The 19,559-nt window shown below is 31.0% G+C and overlaps 1 protein-coding gene across 1 annotated transcript; it reads left to right on the top strand.

The window, feature by feature from the left end:
* Positions 1-293: 293 nt before the first annotated feature.
* Positions 294-18,164, top strand: LOC130441819 (protein argonaute-2). The gene is made up of 14 exons (XM_056775621.1): positions 294-414; positions 1,377-1,694; positions 1,815-2,483; positions 4,660-4,731; positions 4,793-4,873; positions 7,606-7,677; positions 7,869-8,239; positions 8,868-9,126; positions 10,997-11,236; positions 11,294-11,492; positions 12,814-13,117; positions 13,549-14,126; positions 16,005-16,201; positions 16,906-18,164. Exons 1-14 carry the CDS (start codon positions 399-401, stop codon positions 17,256-17,258), a joined length of 3,729 nt encoding a protein of 1,242 aa, XP_056631599.1. The 5' UTR covers positions 294-398; the 3' UTR covers positions 17,259-18,164.
* The last annotated feature ends 1,395 nt before the right edge of the window (positions 18,165-19,559 follow it).

Raw genomic sequence — 19,559 nt, 5'->3', positions numbered from 1 at the left:
TGAACGCTGGAATGGACCCAAAGAATGTGGTTCATCCATATATGTAATACTCCACTTTTAGAAACTGTCCATATAGGAGTATTACATATATGGGTTCATCTGGAGTCTAAGCTATCTTTGTTCCACTATGCGGTGATTGTTGAAACGATGTAAGGGAGTAAAGAAATATAACAGTTGGAGAAGTACGATAAATGTATTGGAAGAAACGCAGTCTAATATTACTTTGTCTATGAGTAGATGTCTTCTCTGCATTTTACATTTATCTATGCGGGTTTATTTTCTTATAAATTTCTGTCAGATGTCAAAAAAACGTCTAGAACAGTAAAGAGTTTGTGCTAGAAAGTTCATAACGAAGTAATTTGGGCAAACTTAGTTTTTTGTTCCTTTAGCAAAGAAAAATGGGAAAGAAAAAAGGTATCAATTATATAAATACAGAAAAATATTTACGATTCACAAAAATAATTACAATTTTTATTTTAATTACTAGATATTCACTTTTATTCTAGATAATCTACAAAATAACTTTTGGGTTTCCCCCATTTTGTACATGTATTCATTTATCCGGATTATTTTAATTTTTATACTCTTTATTCGAATAGTATATAACGAAAGACTACGTAATCATAATGGTTTAAACTAATAATATTTTTCTTGTACACTATTACATCAATAAACTATTTTTACTAACACACTTTCTATGAAATCATTATGTTACATTTGGTTTGTGAAGTCACTAACCATATGTATGAAATATTAACGTAATTATAGTAATTTTGTCTATTGTTAACCTATCAGTGAAACATAAAATTCAATCATCTTGGCAAACCAATATTGTATGTAGGTAGGTATATGTATAAATTGTGAAATGTATTATGGTTTCCCATATGGATAAACTAACAAAAATTTAGTGCACAAGTTAGTTTTGTTGATAACATGAAATAGGTACTATTAAAATTCATTTCTGACATATTTCTTAGCAAGTACCAAATAAAACATAACACTTGAATGACTTAAATAATGAATAATGGTTGAAAATATTTTACATAACAAATTGTGAATAAAAAATTGGAATTTCATCGCAATACTATATCAGCAATTAAATCCAGAATACTCACAAATATCCTTAAATACACAGTTATTTTTTTGGAAATTCATAACATACTAAATAATATTGTTGTTTATTCCTTATAGTGTCATTCAAAATATGCGAAAAACTTAAATAATGGCATTTGTTAATTACAATGAGAAAATTTGATCAAAGAATATCAATAGTCTTCATTTAACATTTTAAAATATTTTTAATTCAAACTACACTATTAACCTATTTTTGGTAAAAATCATTATTTCAAACATTCGTTAATTTATTTTATGTAAAGGGAAACAAGAAAAAGGCAGAGGTGATCCAAATGAAGCTTCATCCAAACATCCTCAGACTTCTCAACAACCTCAGGCTTCTCAAAAGCCTCAGGTTTCTCAACAGCCTCAGGCTTCTCAACAGCCTCAGGCTTCTCAACAGCCTCAGGCTTCTCAACAAGCTCCTCGATCTGCATGGGGTCAGCAACGCGGCTCCACAACCAGCCAGCAACAGCAGGCTCCGCCAGGGTCTCAACAACCCCCACCTATATGGCACAAACAGCAGCATGTCCCACCATCAGTACAAGGCCAGCAACAACAGATGCCACAGCAGCAAAGAGGTATTGTCACTTATTAACTTATTAACTAAGCAAAAAATTAAGTGTCATGTAAAACTTCAAATTGTAGAATAGAAAATGGGATTCAAATTATTAGCTAATTAATTTATTTTATCAATCAAGCACCTATACAGGGCCAGCAGCAACAAATGCCACAGCAGCCAAGAGGTTATCCTCAACATCAACAGCAGTATGCCCAAGCACCTATACAGGGCCAGCAGCAACAAATGCCCCAGCAGCAAAGAGGTTATCCTCAACATCAACAGCAGTATACCCAACCACCTATACAGGGCCAGCAGCAACAGATGCCACAGCAGCAAAGAGGTTATCCTCAACATCAACAGCAGTATGCCCAAACACCTATACAGGGCCAGCAGCAACAGATGCCACAGCAGCAAAGAGGTTATCCTCAACATCAACAGCAGTATGCCCAAACACCTATACAGGGCCAGCAGCAACAGATGCCACAGCAGCAAAGAGGTTATCCTCAACATCAACAGCAGTATGCCCAAACACCTATACAGGGCCAGCAGCAACAGATGCCACAGCAGCAAAGAGGTTATCCTCAACATCAACAGCAGTATGCCCAAACACCTATACAGGGCCAGCAGCAACAGATGCCACAGCAGCAAAGAGGTTATCCTCAACATCAACAGCAGTATGCCCAAACACCTATACAGGGCCAGCAGCAACAGATGCCACAGCAGCAAAGAGGTTATCCTCAACATCAACAGCAGTATGCCCAAACACCTATACAGGGCCAGCAGCAACAAATGCCACAGCAGCAAAAAGGTATTTTCACTTATTAACTAGGTCAAAGACATATCTATTTTTGGCAAGGATTGACTTTTATAATTGAGAATATTTAAATATAAAAGAAGTGTCTTTAAATGTTATATCAAAAAATTAAGTGTCATGTAAAACTACAAAATGTAGAATGGAAAATGGTATATAAATTATTAGCTACAATTAATAGAACTTTGTTGCCCCTTTACATTTTAACTAGGAGAGTGAGGAAGCTAAAAGGAAAATTATTTGGTTTATTGTATTAGAAATTATTTCAGGTTGAATTTCTGAATTAAAAAAATTATTTTATATTTGAAGATTAATAATCAAGATTCAAAATTTTCCACAAAAGCTGCTTAACAATTTCAGGCAACAATTTTGGTTGTTTCAGTTTCTGAGTGCAATATGATTTGGAATGCCTAGATAGCTAGTACTCCAATGGCGTTTGGGGTCACTAAAACCTTAAGGTTTTCCTTATCATCATTGGCTCCAGCAATATAGATGTTTCTGTCGCCCTTCTTTGTCAGTACCTTATCACTTTTTGGTTGAAGAAAAAATGCACTTTCATCACATTTGAAAACACATGTTGTGTTCTTAGTTACATCTAATAGATCCTAAGACTGCAAATAAGCTCTTATTTCCCCAAACCATTGTCTAATTTTCTCTTCTGGTTCCGGAGTTGAATTTTGTGCAACTCTTAGACTTAAATTTGGGTGCCTTTTCACAAATTAACTGAACCATTTCCAATCTGGGCGAGAATGTCTGAAAGGATTCGGACATTTCTTTTTTTGCAGTAAAAGTTGTACACTATTAAATAACTGATGGACAGGGTGATAAGCTTTAGACAAAGATAGTATCCATTGTTCTACAAAATATTCTTCAGAAGTGAGAACTGTAGTTGGTCCCATACGAGATTCTAAGGGCAGCTTTCCACTTGTAATATAAGGTATTTTTTGTAGAGTTTAACCTGGAGACCGTAGTTACAGGTATGCCTCTTGCTACAACTTCTAGAGCTTCATCTATCTGCTCTTTGGAATATTTTTTAGTACCATATCTGCAATAAACGAATGACAGTAATTGACACCTGATATACAATGTCAATAACTGGAAACATAGACGTTTCAGAACTCTTATTAAGAGATGAGTTTTCTGTGAATTCTTGCAATGTTTTGGTATGGTTGCATTGAATTTGCTTGAAACATCCAATCATTGATACATTTGTCAATAATTGGTACATGGTAATAATCACTTGATCCAGTCATTGAGACCTACACCAACCTCAGATCATATGTTTTAGTGATAAAAACACATCAAAAATCCTTTTCATTCATACTTAAACTGTACCCTCGATAATATGGAATAAATCAAACATAAATACATTTTGGAATAAAAAATAATTTTGATACAATTACCTCAACTAATCTAAAATTTTCACATCTAACTGGAAACGAAACTTTTCCCGTTTTGAAATGACAGACAGTTATCAGTCCCTTTCCTGACTTCGCAGCTGGTACAGTGTTGCCAAATATTGTGTTTATATGGCTCTGAAACGTGGAGTTAGCTAATTGGTGAAGATTCACCCTTAGGTGTCAATTATTGAAGCACTGTCAATAACTGGTGCAATTACTTTATGTTTGTGTACATACCAACTACCAGGATATCAGAAAAAATCAAACGTATAGCTGGAGAAATTTTAGCAGTCATCTTATTTTTTGTTTAAAAACATATTCTATTTGTCAAATTGAAGGTTCATAGGAAAATAGAATAAAAGTAGTATTTTCAAAATGATCAATTATTATACTAAAAATTTCTTTAGTTAAAGGCTTGTTCATTCAATATTTGTGTTTTTATGTTATTTTTAAGTGAATCTATTGTATAAAAAATGATAACTAAATTTGTAAAACAAGAAATAGAGAATTCATAATACCAAAAACCAATTTCAAATTATGAAAATAATGTACAAAAAAATCCAATAAATTTTTTTCAAAAAAACTAGGATTTCATAAAAAGCATTAAAACTGATTTCAGAATATTACATAACAATACTATGATTTGTCACAAATTAGAACATCGCTTCAAAATTACTTTTACTGAGGATATTATGAAAAAATATTTCGTATATACATATCAATGAAGAAAGATCAAAATTTTTAGAAAAAACCCAAATTTGTAATTTTTATAGGTCGAGGTAGAGGAAACCCACCAAACCAACAAAAACCTGTTGGCTCAGGAGATGCACCCAGCGAAATATCAGGTAGTTAATGATAGTTTTTAAAGATTCAAAATTTTCTATAAAAGCTGCTTAACAATTTCAGGCAGTAAAGAACAACATAGTGGTGGTCAACAACAAGGAGGCCAATTACCTGGTGCAGCAGGAGATGGCTCAAAACAAGCAGGTTGTTTATATAAATAAATGTGTTTAAAAAATAAGGTGACTTAGCAGTCAATGTAATATTTTATTGTTATCATATGGCTCTCTGAGACCCATTTCTCCATTCACTGCAAATATTGTGATCACAGAAAACGAAACCATAATATTTTGCTGAAGTTGGATTTTTTGGCCTTGTCTTGTATTGGATTATGTAACTTTTGGGCACATCTGGATTATTATTTATGTCCTTCGGCAATTTCAGAGGAGTCATAACACAATAGTTGCTAAAAATAGAGTGGTTTGATATATATATATATATATATATATATATATATATATATATATATATATATATATATATATATATATATATATATATATATATATATATATATATATATATATATATATATATATATATATATATATATATATATATATATATATATATATATATATATATATATATATATATATATATATATATATATATATATATATATATATATATATATATTGATAGTTTTTAAAGATTCAAAATTTTCTATAAAAGCTGCTTAACAATTTCAGGCAGTAAAGAACAACATAGTTACGAACTTACTTTTTAAATGAAAGTTTTTAGATCCTTTCACAAGAAAGGCCCTATATATATATATATATATATATATATATATATATATATATATATATATATATATATATATATATATATATATATATAGGGCCTTTCTTGTGAAAGGATCTAAAAACTTTCATTTAAAAAGTAAGTTCGTAAAATGCCGTTTGGAGTACTTTATTTTAATTTCAATGAAAAAAAAACATTCACTGCAACATCATCATAAGGTAAAGACACCAATAATTGACATAATTAGAACCTCTTATGGCATTAAATGTATTTTTGTAGATCCAGTAATTCAAACCTATTATTCAGTTGTTGACACTCCAGTAATTGACAAGTAGTACCAATTATTAACAAAAACTTAATTTTTTTCTTATTACATCAATATATAAAATTATTAATGACTTAGTAATAACAAAAGTAGGCATAAAATATGAGTAATAATTAAAAAAAATCAAATTTGGTACAAGAATAGGCTTTAGGCTTTAAATATATATATCTCCTCATAGTATATTTTATTCTATCACCAATATTTTGCAATTTTGGTTGTTCCAATTTCTGAGTACAATATGACTTGGAATGCGTAGATAGCTAGTACTCCAACGGCGTTTGGGGTCACTAAAACCTTAAGGTTTTCCTTATCATCATTGGCTCCAGCAATATAGATGTTTCTGTCGCCCTTCTTTGTCAGTACCTTATCACTTTTTAGTTGAAGGAAAAATGCACTTTCATCACATTTGAAAACACATGTTGCGTTCTTAGTTACATCTAATAGATCCTAAGACTCCAAATAAGCTCTTATTTCCCCAAACCATTGTCTAATTTTCTCTTCTGGTTCCGGAGTTGAATTTTGTGCAACTCTTAGACTTAAATTTGGATGCCTTTTCATAAATTAACTGAACCATTTACTATTTGGACGAGAATTTCTGAAAGGATTCGGACATTTCTTTTTTTGCAGTAAAAGTTGTACACTATTAAATAACAGGGTGATGAGCTTTAGACAAAGATAGTATCCATTGTTCTACAAAATATTCTTCAGAAGTGAGAACTGTAGTTGGTTCCATACGAGATTCTAAGGGCAGCTTTCCACTTGTGATATAAGGTATTGCATGGTATAAAGTTTGACCTGGAGGCTGTAGTTACCATATCTGCAATAAACAAATTACAGTAATTGACACCTGATGTACAATGTCAATAACTGGAAACATTGACATTTCAGAACTCTTATTAAGAGATGAATTTTCTGTGAATTCTTGCAGTTTTGGTATGGTTGCATTGAATTTGCTCGAAACGTCCAATCATTGATACCTTTGTCAATAATTGGTACATGGTAATAATCACTTGATCCAGTCAACTTCAGATCATATGTTTTAGTGATAAAAACACATCAAAAATCCTTTCATTCATACTTGAACTGTACCCTCGATAATATGGAATAAATCAAACATAAATACATTTTGGAATAAAAAATAATTTCTCTAAATCTCTAAAATTTTCACATCTAACTGACAGACAGTTATCAGCCCCTTTCCTGACTTTGCAGCTGGTACAGTGTTGCCAAATATTGTGTTTATATGGCTCTGAAACGTGGAGTTAGCTAATTGGTGAAGATTCACCCTTTGGTGTCAATTATTGGAGCACTGTCAATAACTGGTGCAATTACTTTGTTTGTGTACATACCAACTACCAGGATATCAGAAAAAAAATCAAACATGTAGCTGGAGAAATTTTAGCAGTCATCTTATTTTTTGTTTAAAAACATATTCTATTTGTCAAATTGAAGGTTCATAGGAAAATAGAATAAAAGTGGTATTTTCAAAATGATCAATTATACTAAAAAATTCTTTATTTAAAGGCTTGTTCATTCAATATTTGTGTTTTTATGTTATTTTTAAGTAAATCTATTGTATAAAAAATTATAACTAAATTTGTAAAACAAGAAATAGAGAATTCATAAGACCAAAAACATTAAAACTGATTTCAGAATATTACGTAACAATACTATGATTTGTCACATATTAGGACATCGCTTCAAAATTACTTTTACTGAGGATATTATGAAAAAATATTTCGTATATACATATCAATGAAGAAAGATTAAAATTTTTAGAAAAAACCCAAATTTGGAATTTTTATAGGTCGAGGTAGAGGAAAACCACCAAACCAACAAAAACCTGGTGGCTCAGGAGATGCACCCAGCAAAATATCAGGTAATTAATGATAGTTTTTAGAAATTCAAAGATATTCATTTATATGACTAAATATAAGTCATATGCAAAAATTTGTACAGTGACAGATCAAAAAAAATATATATATAAGCAATCAAACAAAACACTATTCCCACCTCAATTTCTTAATCTAATGTAACCGTTTATCTGTCTATTTTATTTTTACTTTTTAGCTCCTTCCACACAGGAAGTGAGTAAATTGTCTGTTGAAGAATTTCCTCTAATAACAGTCAAGCCTGGTACTAAAGGTAGGAAGATAAAAGTAGAGACCAATCATTTGGCATTGAACTTGGGAAAACTAGATTTTGCTTATCATTATGATGTAGCTTTGGTGCCTGATACACCAAAGAAATTTTTACGTACTGTCATGGAAATTTTTAGGAAGCAATATTATCCAACAATTAATCCTGCTTTTGATGGTAGAAAAAATTTGTACAGCACAAAAAAAATTTGTCCTAACGATTTCATAAGCGGCGAAGTTGAGATTAAGGATTCAGAAGGTAGAACTAAGTTGTATAAAGTTGAAGTAAAGTTGGCTAATCAGGTGAGTTCAGTAAACAAAAAATTATTACTTTTATTTTTTCTGCTTGCATTTTTCTATGTATGAATAATAATTTATAAATTTAAAATGTACTTTTATGAAATTCACACTAAAAGAAATGCAATGAACAAAATATCATTTATTTCGCCACCTCTTTCATTTTTTAAATCCTCTATCCACAAGTTTCCCCTGTATAATTTTTTTCCAAATAAATTTTACTTTCATTTTTTTTGTAAAAAATAAAAACTTATTACCTATATGACCCTTTTTTCTTGACAATGATCTATGAAAAGGCATACGGCAATAGTTAATGTGTGAGGAAGACATTTTTGCTCAATAAACTTGAGGATTTTAATCTAAAAACTGACAAGCAATGAACCAATGAATGGTGAAAGTAATCGTCAGAAGGGGTATCACTGTTAAAAAATCCAACACAGAACAATATTGACTTGCTGACATTGTATCTTCTAGTTTCTTAATATTCTACTATTATCATTAAGATCTTGATAATTTAAAACTGTAAATATATTTGTTTTATCTGTATTTCATTCATTGAAAAATGTTGAGGAAAGGAAATTGGTTTATTAACTTTGAAAAAACTTACTTAATGTTACCATAATATATATTTCAGGTTGATTTAAGACCACTGAGAGACTATAATTTATCAAGACATACTCCTAGAGAAGCTCTACAGGTAGTTGATATTGTCTTGAGGTCCGCTCCAGCGCAATTTCTGATAACATCCGGTAGAAGTTTTTTCCATAAACCACGAGATCAAATTTTGAATTTGGGAGAAGGCATGGAAATGTATTATGGCTTTTACCAATCCGCTATTAGAGGATGGAAACCATACTTGAATGTTGATGTTGCTCATAAAGCTTTTCCTAGAGGTAACTAATAATCGAAATATTATATTTTCAAAATCTTTAAATCTCATTTTTGATTCATTTAAGGCCATTTTTACAACCTGCGGTAAAACTGTACATTAAATTAAAATTTAAACTACGTTTTGAATTCTAGTTTAAACTAAGAATAAACAAGATTGCTCTATTGTATAGGTCATTGTTCAATGGACATTCAATTATCACAAATAGTACCAAAATTTTTCCAATACTTGTTTTAAAGTTGATTTGTTTAAGAAAGTTGTATAAACAAAAATCAAACATAGAACAAAAAATGGTTCAATTTCCATGTATTGTTTTTGGTTAACCTTGTGAAGAAATATAAAGAAACAGTCAAATCCAAAAAAAGTGACTCAAGTGACAACAACAGAAGGAATAACTTTTTTTTTAACTTGTCGAAATGTTGATAATATCATCATCGTCGAGTTCATCAAATATTAAGTGCAAATCATTCTACCAAAACCTTTTATAACATTCTTAAAATGTAGACAATTTAAAAAAGTTAGGTTCGGATCCTCCGATTCATGTTGCAACTTCGCCCAGACCGCCGGTAACGTTTAAACCAAAGTTTTTCATTAAACGCCATCTATAAAACGTAAAAAATATGTGTAGCTTAAGCCGACGTTTGACATTTACTTCTCTTTTACAGCTACTTTCTTATTATAAAATTTTCATACACATATTAAACAATACAGTACGAAGATTTAACTACATTATATGTAGGTATATAGCGGGTGTTTGAAAAATATTAGAAACATATTAATATTTATTTTTTTATTTTAATCTCAGATGAAATGAACATATTATCAATAGAATAAGATATCTACTTTTTGTTTTCCATAAATTATCGAAAATTATGACAATATTATGACACTATTAATGATCTACTACTTTTTCATAATAAAATAAGTTATGGCAATATTGCATGGGAAGGTGCATATAAAAGCATCCAGAATTACTATAAAATCTTCAAAACAGAATACTAAAAATTCTTTTCCACAAAAGAAACCAATAAATCTTACCGAAATGTTTGCACTAGAAAATCTCAAGTATGATTATAACATTTTAAAAAATATAAACAAAAACTGAACAGTACTACAAGACATAAATTAATTCAACTTCCAAAAACATACCAAACTGTAAGTTATAAAATTAAAGCAATAAAAATATTTAATGTTGCCAAATGAACTGAAAGAACTGGATGTAAGTATGAAGCTTCTCATATCAAATAAAAGATTGGATTAGTTATATATATATATATATATATATATATATATATATATATATATATATATATATATATATATATATATATATATATATCTTTTCTTTGTCGAATTATATGTTGAGATTTTTATTTTTTCTCTTCAATTTATTTACCTTACTACAGCCAGGGATGGACCTTGACCTCTTAAAGATATATTTTCACGCCACTGTTGTCGATAACACCTCTCCATCCATTCAGTTCAACATTTTCATGTCTGCCACCATATTATCTATCCACTTCAATCTCCTCTTCCTAGTGGTTGTTCATTTGCATTTAAGATTTTATACAGCATTTTATATTCCTATGTACATGGTCAAATAGTCTCAACCTTTATAACTTTATGAATTATACTGTGTTAGAGTTGTATTCTATGCATTAATCTATTATCTTTATTCTCAAATATCCATAATTCTTTCTTTTAATTTTTTTAGAGTAATATTTTTTTTCTTGGTCTAGTTTGGTTATATCTTAGATTTCACTGCTGTCTACGGTTTACCTACATCATAAAATAATTTGGAATGTTGAATTTATGAATAACTATGTTCTAACCATCAAAAGAGTTATTTGAATATTAGCATATTATTTTTTTAGATATACAAGTAATTGAATCGTTGAAAGAAGTTTTGAGTGACAGGTTCAATCCCTTTGGAGACGCAGATCTTAATAGACCTTTAAATAATTCACATAAGATGAAATTTGAGAAGTTTATTAAAACCTTGCGGGTTATATACGAAATTCCTAATCAATCTAATTCGAGAAGAGTATTCCGAGTTAATGGATTAGAAGAATGTGCGAGATTAAAAACTTTTGGCATGGAAGCAGATGGAAGAGGTAACATATAACCAGTTGAATATCACCTACATTTTATTTTATTATACTTTGTTGTAGTGACACAAATAACAATTCAAGATTATTATGCAAGACACAAACGATATCAATTGAGATATCCTGATTTACCAACACTCTGGGTAGGCTCAACAGCTAGGAGAGACAATCCAATTTTGGTGCCAATGGAATTGTGTAAATTAGAAGAAGGACAAGTGTTGAATCGAAAAATGACTGAAAATCAAACTGCTGAGATGATCAGGTATTGTATATGTTCAATTCAATTTGATGTTGAGCTCCGTTCAAGTCAAATGAAAAACATTGTATTTGCTCAAAATTGGATATAATAATATTTTTTTTTTATTTGCAAATGGTATTATTCAGGGCATGTCTTGGGGCAGTACCGTTCATAGTTGTAAGCGGCCAAAGAGCCGTTGAGCACATAGGCCCGTTGCGCCCCACTTGACGTTACCAGAGGCCGATGTCCTTTGAGAAGCCAATTAGGCGCTTTGGCTTGAACCTTTTGATGTCATTAGGCAAGTTGTGAGGTTTGCCCAGGTGTTTAAACCGTGCTCGATTGAGTGCAGGGCACTCGCAGATAACGTGGTCTGCGGTTTCGTCCTCCTCCTTGCACCAACGGCACTTTGGGCCTTTGTCTTTTTAGTCTTCTTCCTTGAAATGGGGGATTCAACAATGTTGATTAGTTAGATTCTATTGTTTGCACAGCGGTCTTTATATTTGTTTCTAATGATATTGTTGATGAATGACTGGACAATTTTGTGTTTGAAGGCTTGCTACATTCCCAGAGCTCGATGCCGTATGTGCATACAAGAGTAAATATGGTTTTGTACACGAGAATTTTGTTTTCTATTGTTAGCTGCGATTTTAGCGAGATATTTTTTTTGGTCTTGGTGTTATGTTTTTCATGTAAGTCTTCAACCTAGATATTTCACTTCATTTTTCACTATAATAATGGAATTTGGAGGCCAGTCCATATTTTTTATGGTAAATTTAATTTGGTTTGATTTATTTGTGTTTACTTGTATTTTGAAATTTTGAGTTAGGATTCCAGGAGTGTTAGATGGTTTTAAGATTTTCCAATGCTTGGTTGGATTTTGATTTGTTGAAATCACTGTTATATCATCTGCAAACATTGCGATAAATATCCTTGTGGTGGATGGTATAAAGACTCTGAACAGTAGATACAAGAACAGCCCCAGATTACTGCCCTGAAGTAGCTGGATTTATTTCAAGATAGTCTGAATAGTTTTGTAGTGGTACATCATTTAGCTCCATGACTCACGTCATGTGGGGTTGAAAATGCTTGAAATAAAAATTTATATAATTTCCAATTGCTATCCTTGCGCTATTTTGGTGGGTTTTCCGACAAATATTTTCTGTTTCCAGATAAACACCTTTTAAACTTTTCTCCCATAAGAGATATTCCTTCTTACCTTTACCCTCTATACACATAACAAATAAGTATTGGTGAAAATAATTATAGAACATGCATTAAATGAAACAGTAATCTTTAATTTCGAGATTTCGTTATGGATAAGTGTAAGCATTTTTTGTATTCTCAGATATTCGGCTACAAATACAGATAGAAGAAAAGAAAAAATTCGTAACGGAATGCAACAAGCCAATTATAATTCACATCCTACAGTGCGTGAGTTTGGGTTTTCTGTATCTGATAAATTTGAACAATTGGATGCTAGAGTCTTAACTCCCCCTGATCTGGGATACATCAATGGAAAAGTGACACCTGCCAAAGGCGTATGGAGAAATTATAAATTTATGACTACCACTCCAATTAATAAATGGACTATAGTTTTTACAGATAGAAGAGATCCGAGGCCGAATGAAGTTGCTAAATTTGTAACAGAAGTAAGTTCTTTTATTTATACTTGTTGGAGACATGTAACATCTTTTAACTAACTTTTACTAATCTTCCCTAATTAACGTTACAGCAAATTATACAATGAGATCAAAAAAACCGTTTATGTCCTCTAAATATCATTGGGAAGAAACAAACGTACAACATTGTCAATTTCTTATATGTGAATATGTGCAGTTATGATTTCAAATACTAACAATTCTGTATGCCCATAACAAATATCTCTTCAAAAACAGCAACAGTTTCTGAGTACTAGAAGGAGAATGCAGATATGGAAACATAGTCCATACCTAATTTCGCCTTTATCAATAGCTTTTTCTATTAAAAAAAAACTATTTTATAATATTGCATATTACCGAACATTCTGACCTTTGTTGGTATACATAACATTTAAGATTTTTTTGTGAATTTTTGTTTACAGTTATTTAACGCAGCTAAAGGAACTGGTATACAGTTAGCAGACCCAGTAAAACCATTCCAGAACATTGGAGATAGATTACCAAACATACAAAGTTACTTTAGATCTGTTAAAGTTCAAAAATATGATGTAATTTTTGTACTTGTACCAAATAGTGGTCAACAATATTCCTTCGTTAAAACCGCCGCTGAGATCAATGTGGGTTGCTTAACTCAGTGCATTAAAATGAGAACGTTGGGTAGAGCAAATATGCAAACGTGCGTTAACATTTTATTAAAAGTGAATGCAAAGTTAAATGGAACTAATCATTGTTTGGCCACACGTCCTCTGATATTGAACAAACCATGCATGATTATGGGTGCTGATGTTACTCATCCAAGTCCTGATTCTCAGAATATTCCTAGTGTTGCGGCTGTGACAGCTTCTTTTGATCCAAAAGCCTTCAGATACAATATTTGTTGGAGATTGCAACCCCCTAGGGCTGAAATTATAGAAGATTTGGAAAATATAGTTGTTGAACAGCTAACTTATTTTTACACAAGTAACAATGGTCAGAAACCCCATAGAATAATATTTTTCAGGTAAGAAAACTTTTATTTTTAAATACTGATTACAAAAGTGTCAAATATTCAAATTAGCACTTTTCTCAATAAATAATGTGTCAATAGGGTGCCTTTCAATTGATGAGTTCATTATTGTTTTTTAAAGTTGCAATGGCGCATCATAAACAAATATTTGCTTGAATTTAGGATGCCATAAATCATTAGCACTGCTTGCAAGCATATACCCAGCATATAAGGAAATATGTTACCCTCAATTTAATTAATAAGAAGCTGATACTCAATTGTAGTGATTTCCATACTGCCTATTACCGAAAAACACAGACTCGATAACGAACCCTCCAGAGAATTTATAACTATTTTCAATTTTGTAATTGAATGGTTAACTCCAAAAAGCATAGATGAACCGCATCCTATAGATAGATAACTCGAGTTCTGGTTTCAGCGCTATCTCTTGGTTCATGAGCATTACTAAATCTACATGAAACAACAGTTTCCTTTCTATTTTTGGCGGCACATTTTAAATTCTAAATTCAAATCTTTTGTCCGGCTATTTTTCAAAACAATTCAATGTAGTTGTATCAACCCAAAACCATGGCGATTGTTTTAGTTGATACAACTCCATTCATTTCTTTCGAAAAATGTCTGGTCTTTGATATACTTTCATTTTTAATTATGCTAGATCTAGCAGCCAGTTATCTTCGTCTTCTATTTCATACGCTCCCAGGTGTAATGCTTCACACTTTAAGAGAATGTGGATAGAGGTATCGTTATCTGCAGGCTGCATAATCTGCTAAGTCTTCAGATATTCATTGAGGCGACAGTGCCCTAGATAAATAAATCATTAATGTAAAACTACCTTTTTACCAGTTTTTTGTATTTTCATGAGTGTTGGTATGCCATTATAAATAAGAAATCACCATCTTTTAATCTTTCATCTACACCTTTCAAAACTCTATCAATTTTCTCATATAATTGAATGAAATTATATTTAGTATAATATTTAACAAGTCAGTTGCTTTTCAAATATATTATGATTATCACAAAAAAGAAATTTATGGTTGTTATATGTTCAAACTTTTGATAGTCCTACCAGAAGGTCTGGTACTTCCAAAGCTTGAAAAGTTAATAGTTAGGCAAAAGTGCAGTTTCTGTAACACAAAAAAGAAAAATGCAGTATGCTCCTTACACAACAGTTAAATGTGTGAAAATTTAAAGGTTTACATTAAACTTATCTGAGTCTTTGAAGAACTGTCTTCTTCGTCTATATACTCTAAGAGGGCGTAATGTAATATTAAATATGGTTATATAGACTCTTATTACGAACATCTTGTTTTAAACACAAAGAGCTGACATTTTTTGGACATATTTTCAAATTTTCTGTTACATTGCCTATGAAACCGATTCGAGTTAGACAGACAGTTCTTAACTGGGCATTAGAAAGAAGAATTTATATCTATTTTCTGGACATCATAGTCCCTAGTGTTACCTATCGTCAAATCTATAAACGTATTAGTTGTGCCCATGACCCAAAGAGGACGCTACGGCTCATTTTCCCCTCCACACCTTGCCAAAAATCCAGTCAGACAGTTACAAAAACAACTAAATTACATTATGCTAACTAATGAAGTGAACCTTAATTCACAAATTGTTGAAATAATTTGGTTTTATTTCTATTTATTTTAATATAACTTTCCTGGATTTTACAAGAAAGATAACTGTTTTGAATTTTTATATTTAGACCTTCAATTTATTGTAGAAAAATGTGCAAATAAAGATGTTTATTTATGTTAACTGGCATACTATTATTATTGTGTCTAAAAATTCAAAGTATTATATAACTACTGTGATCATACAACTTGTTTACCTAGCATTTTAAGATATGTACATATTTTTCAGAGATGGAGTATCAGAAGGACAGTTCGATCAAGTAATACAAGCGGAAATTAGAGCTGTTAGAGCTGCCTGTAAAAGGATTCAAGCAACTGATTATGAACCTGCTATAACATTTTTAGTAGTTCAAAAAAGACACCACACTCGTCTATTTCCTCTAAATCGTGCTGATTCAGAGGATAAAAATTTCAATGTTCCAGCAGGTATGGGAAATTATATATTTTCTTTTTGATAAATTATCTCAATTGCAGGTCTCTCCTATTAATATTATTATGCAAATTGTCAATGTCAAATCATATTTTAATAAAAACCGAAATAGGTCGAAACGTCAATATCTTTACCTGCTTAATTAGAATATATCTAAAATCAAGACGATTCATCAACAAGAATATATGAAAAGGTCTAAGAAATAAGTTTTAAAAAATAATTATTTTTACTGTCCTTCGTAACCTCAGTACTACACGACTGTAGTTCTATAGATTATTTGGACTGGGATAACCACCAGTGCTCGAAGATCTCAAAACAGTCCAAATTTTACCTATTTGAGAATTACCAAAGTGTCTCAGACGTATAGCATTAATATGCAGACTTTGAAATCATGGAAAGATACAACTCACACCTTTATAGTAGAACATTCATGATAATGTTCGACCATGTATTGCAGGAATTTTTCAAAATTACTTTAAGCAATGATATGCTCAGCTAACAGCCCTGAACTCAATCAATTAGAGCCGCATTGGAATGTAATCAATAGTCTATTATTAAATTTGCATGAGCTATTTCTTGCTCTTGACCAAAATGAAACCTGAAATGAGATTTGAGGCTAGCCCATTTTATAATTGTGAAATTTTCAATCCAACCTATATAGAGACATTCTTTATTAACATATTGTGATATTCATTTTTAGGGACTTGCGTGGATTACCAAATAACACACCCATTCTTACAAGATTTCTATCTAGTATCCCATGCCAGTATTCAAGGAGTAGCTAAACCTACCAAATATTGCACTCTGTTGGATGACAATCAATTATCAAATGACGATATTGAAGAATTAACATATTTCTTATGTCACATGTTTACGCGATGCAATAGATCCGTCAGTTATCCCGCTCCGACGTATTATGCACATTTGGCTGCAGCTAGAGCCAAAGTATACATCGAAAATGACAGATTGGATCTAGGAAATTTAAAACGGGAATATGAAAAATATATAATACAGGACAGCATAAGGAAAGAAAAGCCAATGTTCTTTGTATAATCATTATATATTATATATATTATTGTTCAGAATCTTTTTTTTAATTAATAGTATTATGCATGATTTATTTAGAATATATAATTTCGATAAGTGCTTATCTAAATATTATAATAATGATTAAGTTTTTGATAATTCTTCATTAAATCAATTTTAGTATCATTTTTCACATTATAGAAAAACACTTTTTTATTAATACAATTTGGTAATCATATTTGTAATGTGATAGTTTAAGTGCTTATTAAAATTTCATAGAATTGATAAAATTGTTGATAATACCTGATACCTTTTTTGCTTTATACAAAAACACTTTATATTATTGGTACAATTTGGTAGATTTGTTATAGTGCTTTATACTAGAATTTAAATAAATGTTTGAAATGATGAATTACAGACTGTACTTACCAATATGGCGATTTAAATAAATACATATATCTAAATATTTTAAGAAATGCAAACTTATCAAGGGCAACGGTATCAACAGATTTGATCATATACGGTGTACAGGAAGAATTGAAGACTGGTGTTCTAATGCTCAAAGATTTCTTTGTTTTGGTCAATGGTTCATAACTTTTCAAAAATATTGTAATACACCAAAACTTTCAATCTACATACCTACTAGATATTTTGACATTTTTCTAATTCATTCTCGAGTATTCTTCAACCACAGCCAGAACATTCAAAATAGTAATAGTTTAGGTAAAATCACGGTCTATACAGATCTGGCAACCAAGCTTAATTTCTATTGAACGGCATGGTTCTCTTGCCCGAGTTTTCTGTGTGAAATAGCCATTGCGCGCGCTGATATCTGGAAGGTTGATGTGGGTAAGGTAGAGATGAAATTTTGAAGTATACAATCTAAAATCGGCGAGTGCTTTATACAGTTAAACATTCAAATGAAAGGAAAAAAAATTATGGAACAGGCAGGCATGATCTTTCAAGATATTTGTTAAAGATGATATTGACACTGATATCCAAGATATTACGAAATACTGAAACGAGATTCGTCTTCAAAATGCAAGGAGTATAAAGTTGGTTTGAGTATACAAATAGTAGTAAGCTAGTAGTTCATGTAAAAATATACCTTTTTCTACTTCTATACTAATTTGTAGAGAAGTAACATTTATAGTTGAACATTTGTGTCAATCGGACTCTAAATAAGAACAAAGCAGACATAGAAAAGTTGTATAATAATCTAAATATTAAAATTTATTAATAATTTTCGGAGCAAAGGAATTGAAAAAAAATGTGCTCAACTTGAGAACACCTCTCTTTTATGGACTTGCAACAGTAAGGAAAAGGGTAACTATTACTCAAATAATTTCATTAAATCATTTGTTACATTTTAGTCACTTGGCCCATTAATTGTATTGACAAAATTAGTTTGTATGAAGAGTAAATTCCAGAAAATGAACGTGAATAATTAAAAATTTCTATTGAAAAGAAAAAGAATAACATACATTTTCCAGACAGTTTGAAAAACGAATTGACAAACTGGGCAAAATCAAAACATCAAAGAAAAACATGATCTAAAGCTGAAACAACTCAAACCAGAGTCGGATATAGCATTTTGGCGCCCCTAACCTCTATGAAAAAATTGTAATAGGCTTATATGTGAATAGCCTGAACACTACTACAAGATGCAATTTTTTCAAACTTTTTGGAATCTACTTGGTTCTGGAATTAACAAAATGCATCTCAAAACACTTTTAGCAATTTTATGTATTAAACAAAGAGCTCACGTTTGTGGTACTGAAACAAACCAATCCAGCCCATAATAATATCAAACTCAATCGTGTGATAACTTTCCAGGAGTGTTTGACGATCTTCAACAGCTATACAGTTTTTCATTGCTATTGTTGAATTTGCATTTTATGTAATTTAGTTGCATTTAGTTTTATTGAAGGTTCTGGTGCTTATATAACTTTTTTGTCCGACATCAGCGTCGGCCCAAGCGCTCATTTCTGTGAGAAAAAAATTTCTTCATTTTTTTTAGCTCTTAAATTTTGAACGCGTTTTTCTCAAAACTACTTTTCCAAAGTCCGTGTTGACTGCCATTTAACTACTTGACCGATTGATTTCAAACTTTGCACACATTTTTTGCATATAAAATATCTACCCCCTCCCAAAAGGTTTGTTTTTACATTGAGGGTGTTTTTGGAAAATAACAATTCACACAGACAACATTGTCAAAAGTATGCTCAATAATGTAAAAAAATCACAGGGAAAGTTTTTTACACTGAAACCCTAACACTCCCCCCTCGTAAGACTTATAAAATATCCCAAAGATTACTGCTATAATAA

The sequence above is a fragment of the Diorhabda sublineata genome, chromosome 3 (genome assembly GCF_026230105.1).
Source record: "Diorhabda sublineata isolate icDioSubl1.1 chromosome 3, icDioSubl1.1, whole genome shotgun sequence".
Lineage (NCBI taxonomy): Eukaryota > Metazoa > Arthropoda > Insecta > Coleoptera > Chrysomelidae > Diorhabda > Diorhabda sublineata.
Note: the sequence above shows the minus strand (reverse complement) of the source record. Positions and strands in the feature narration are given on the sequence as shown.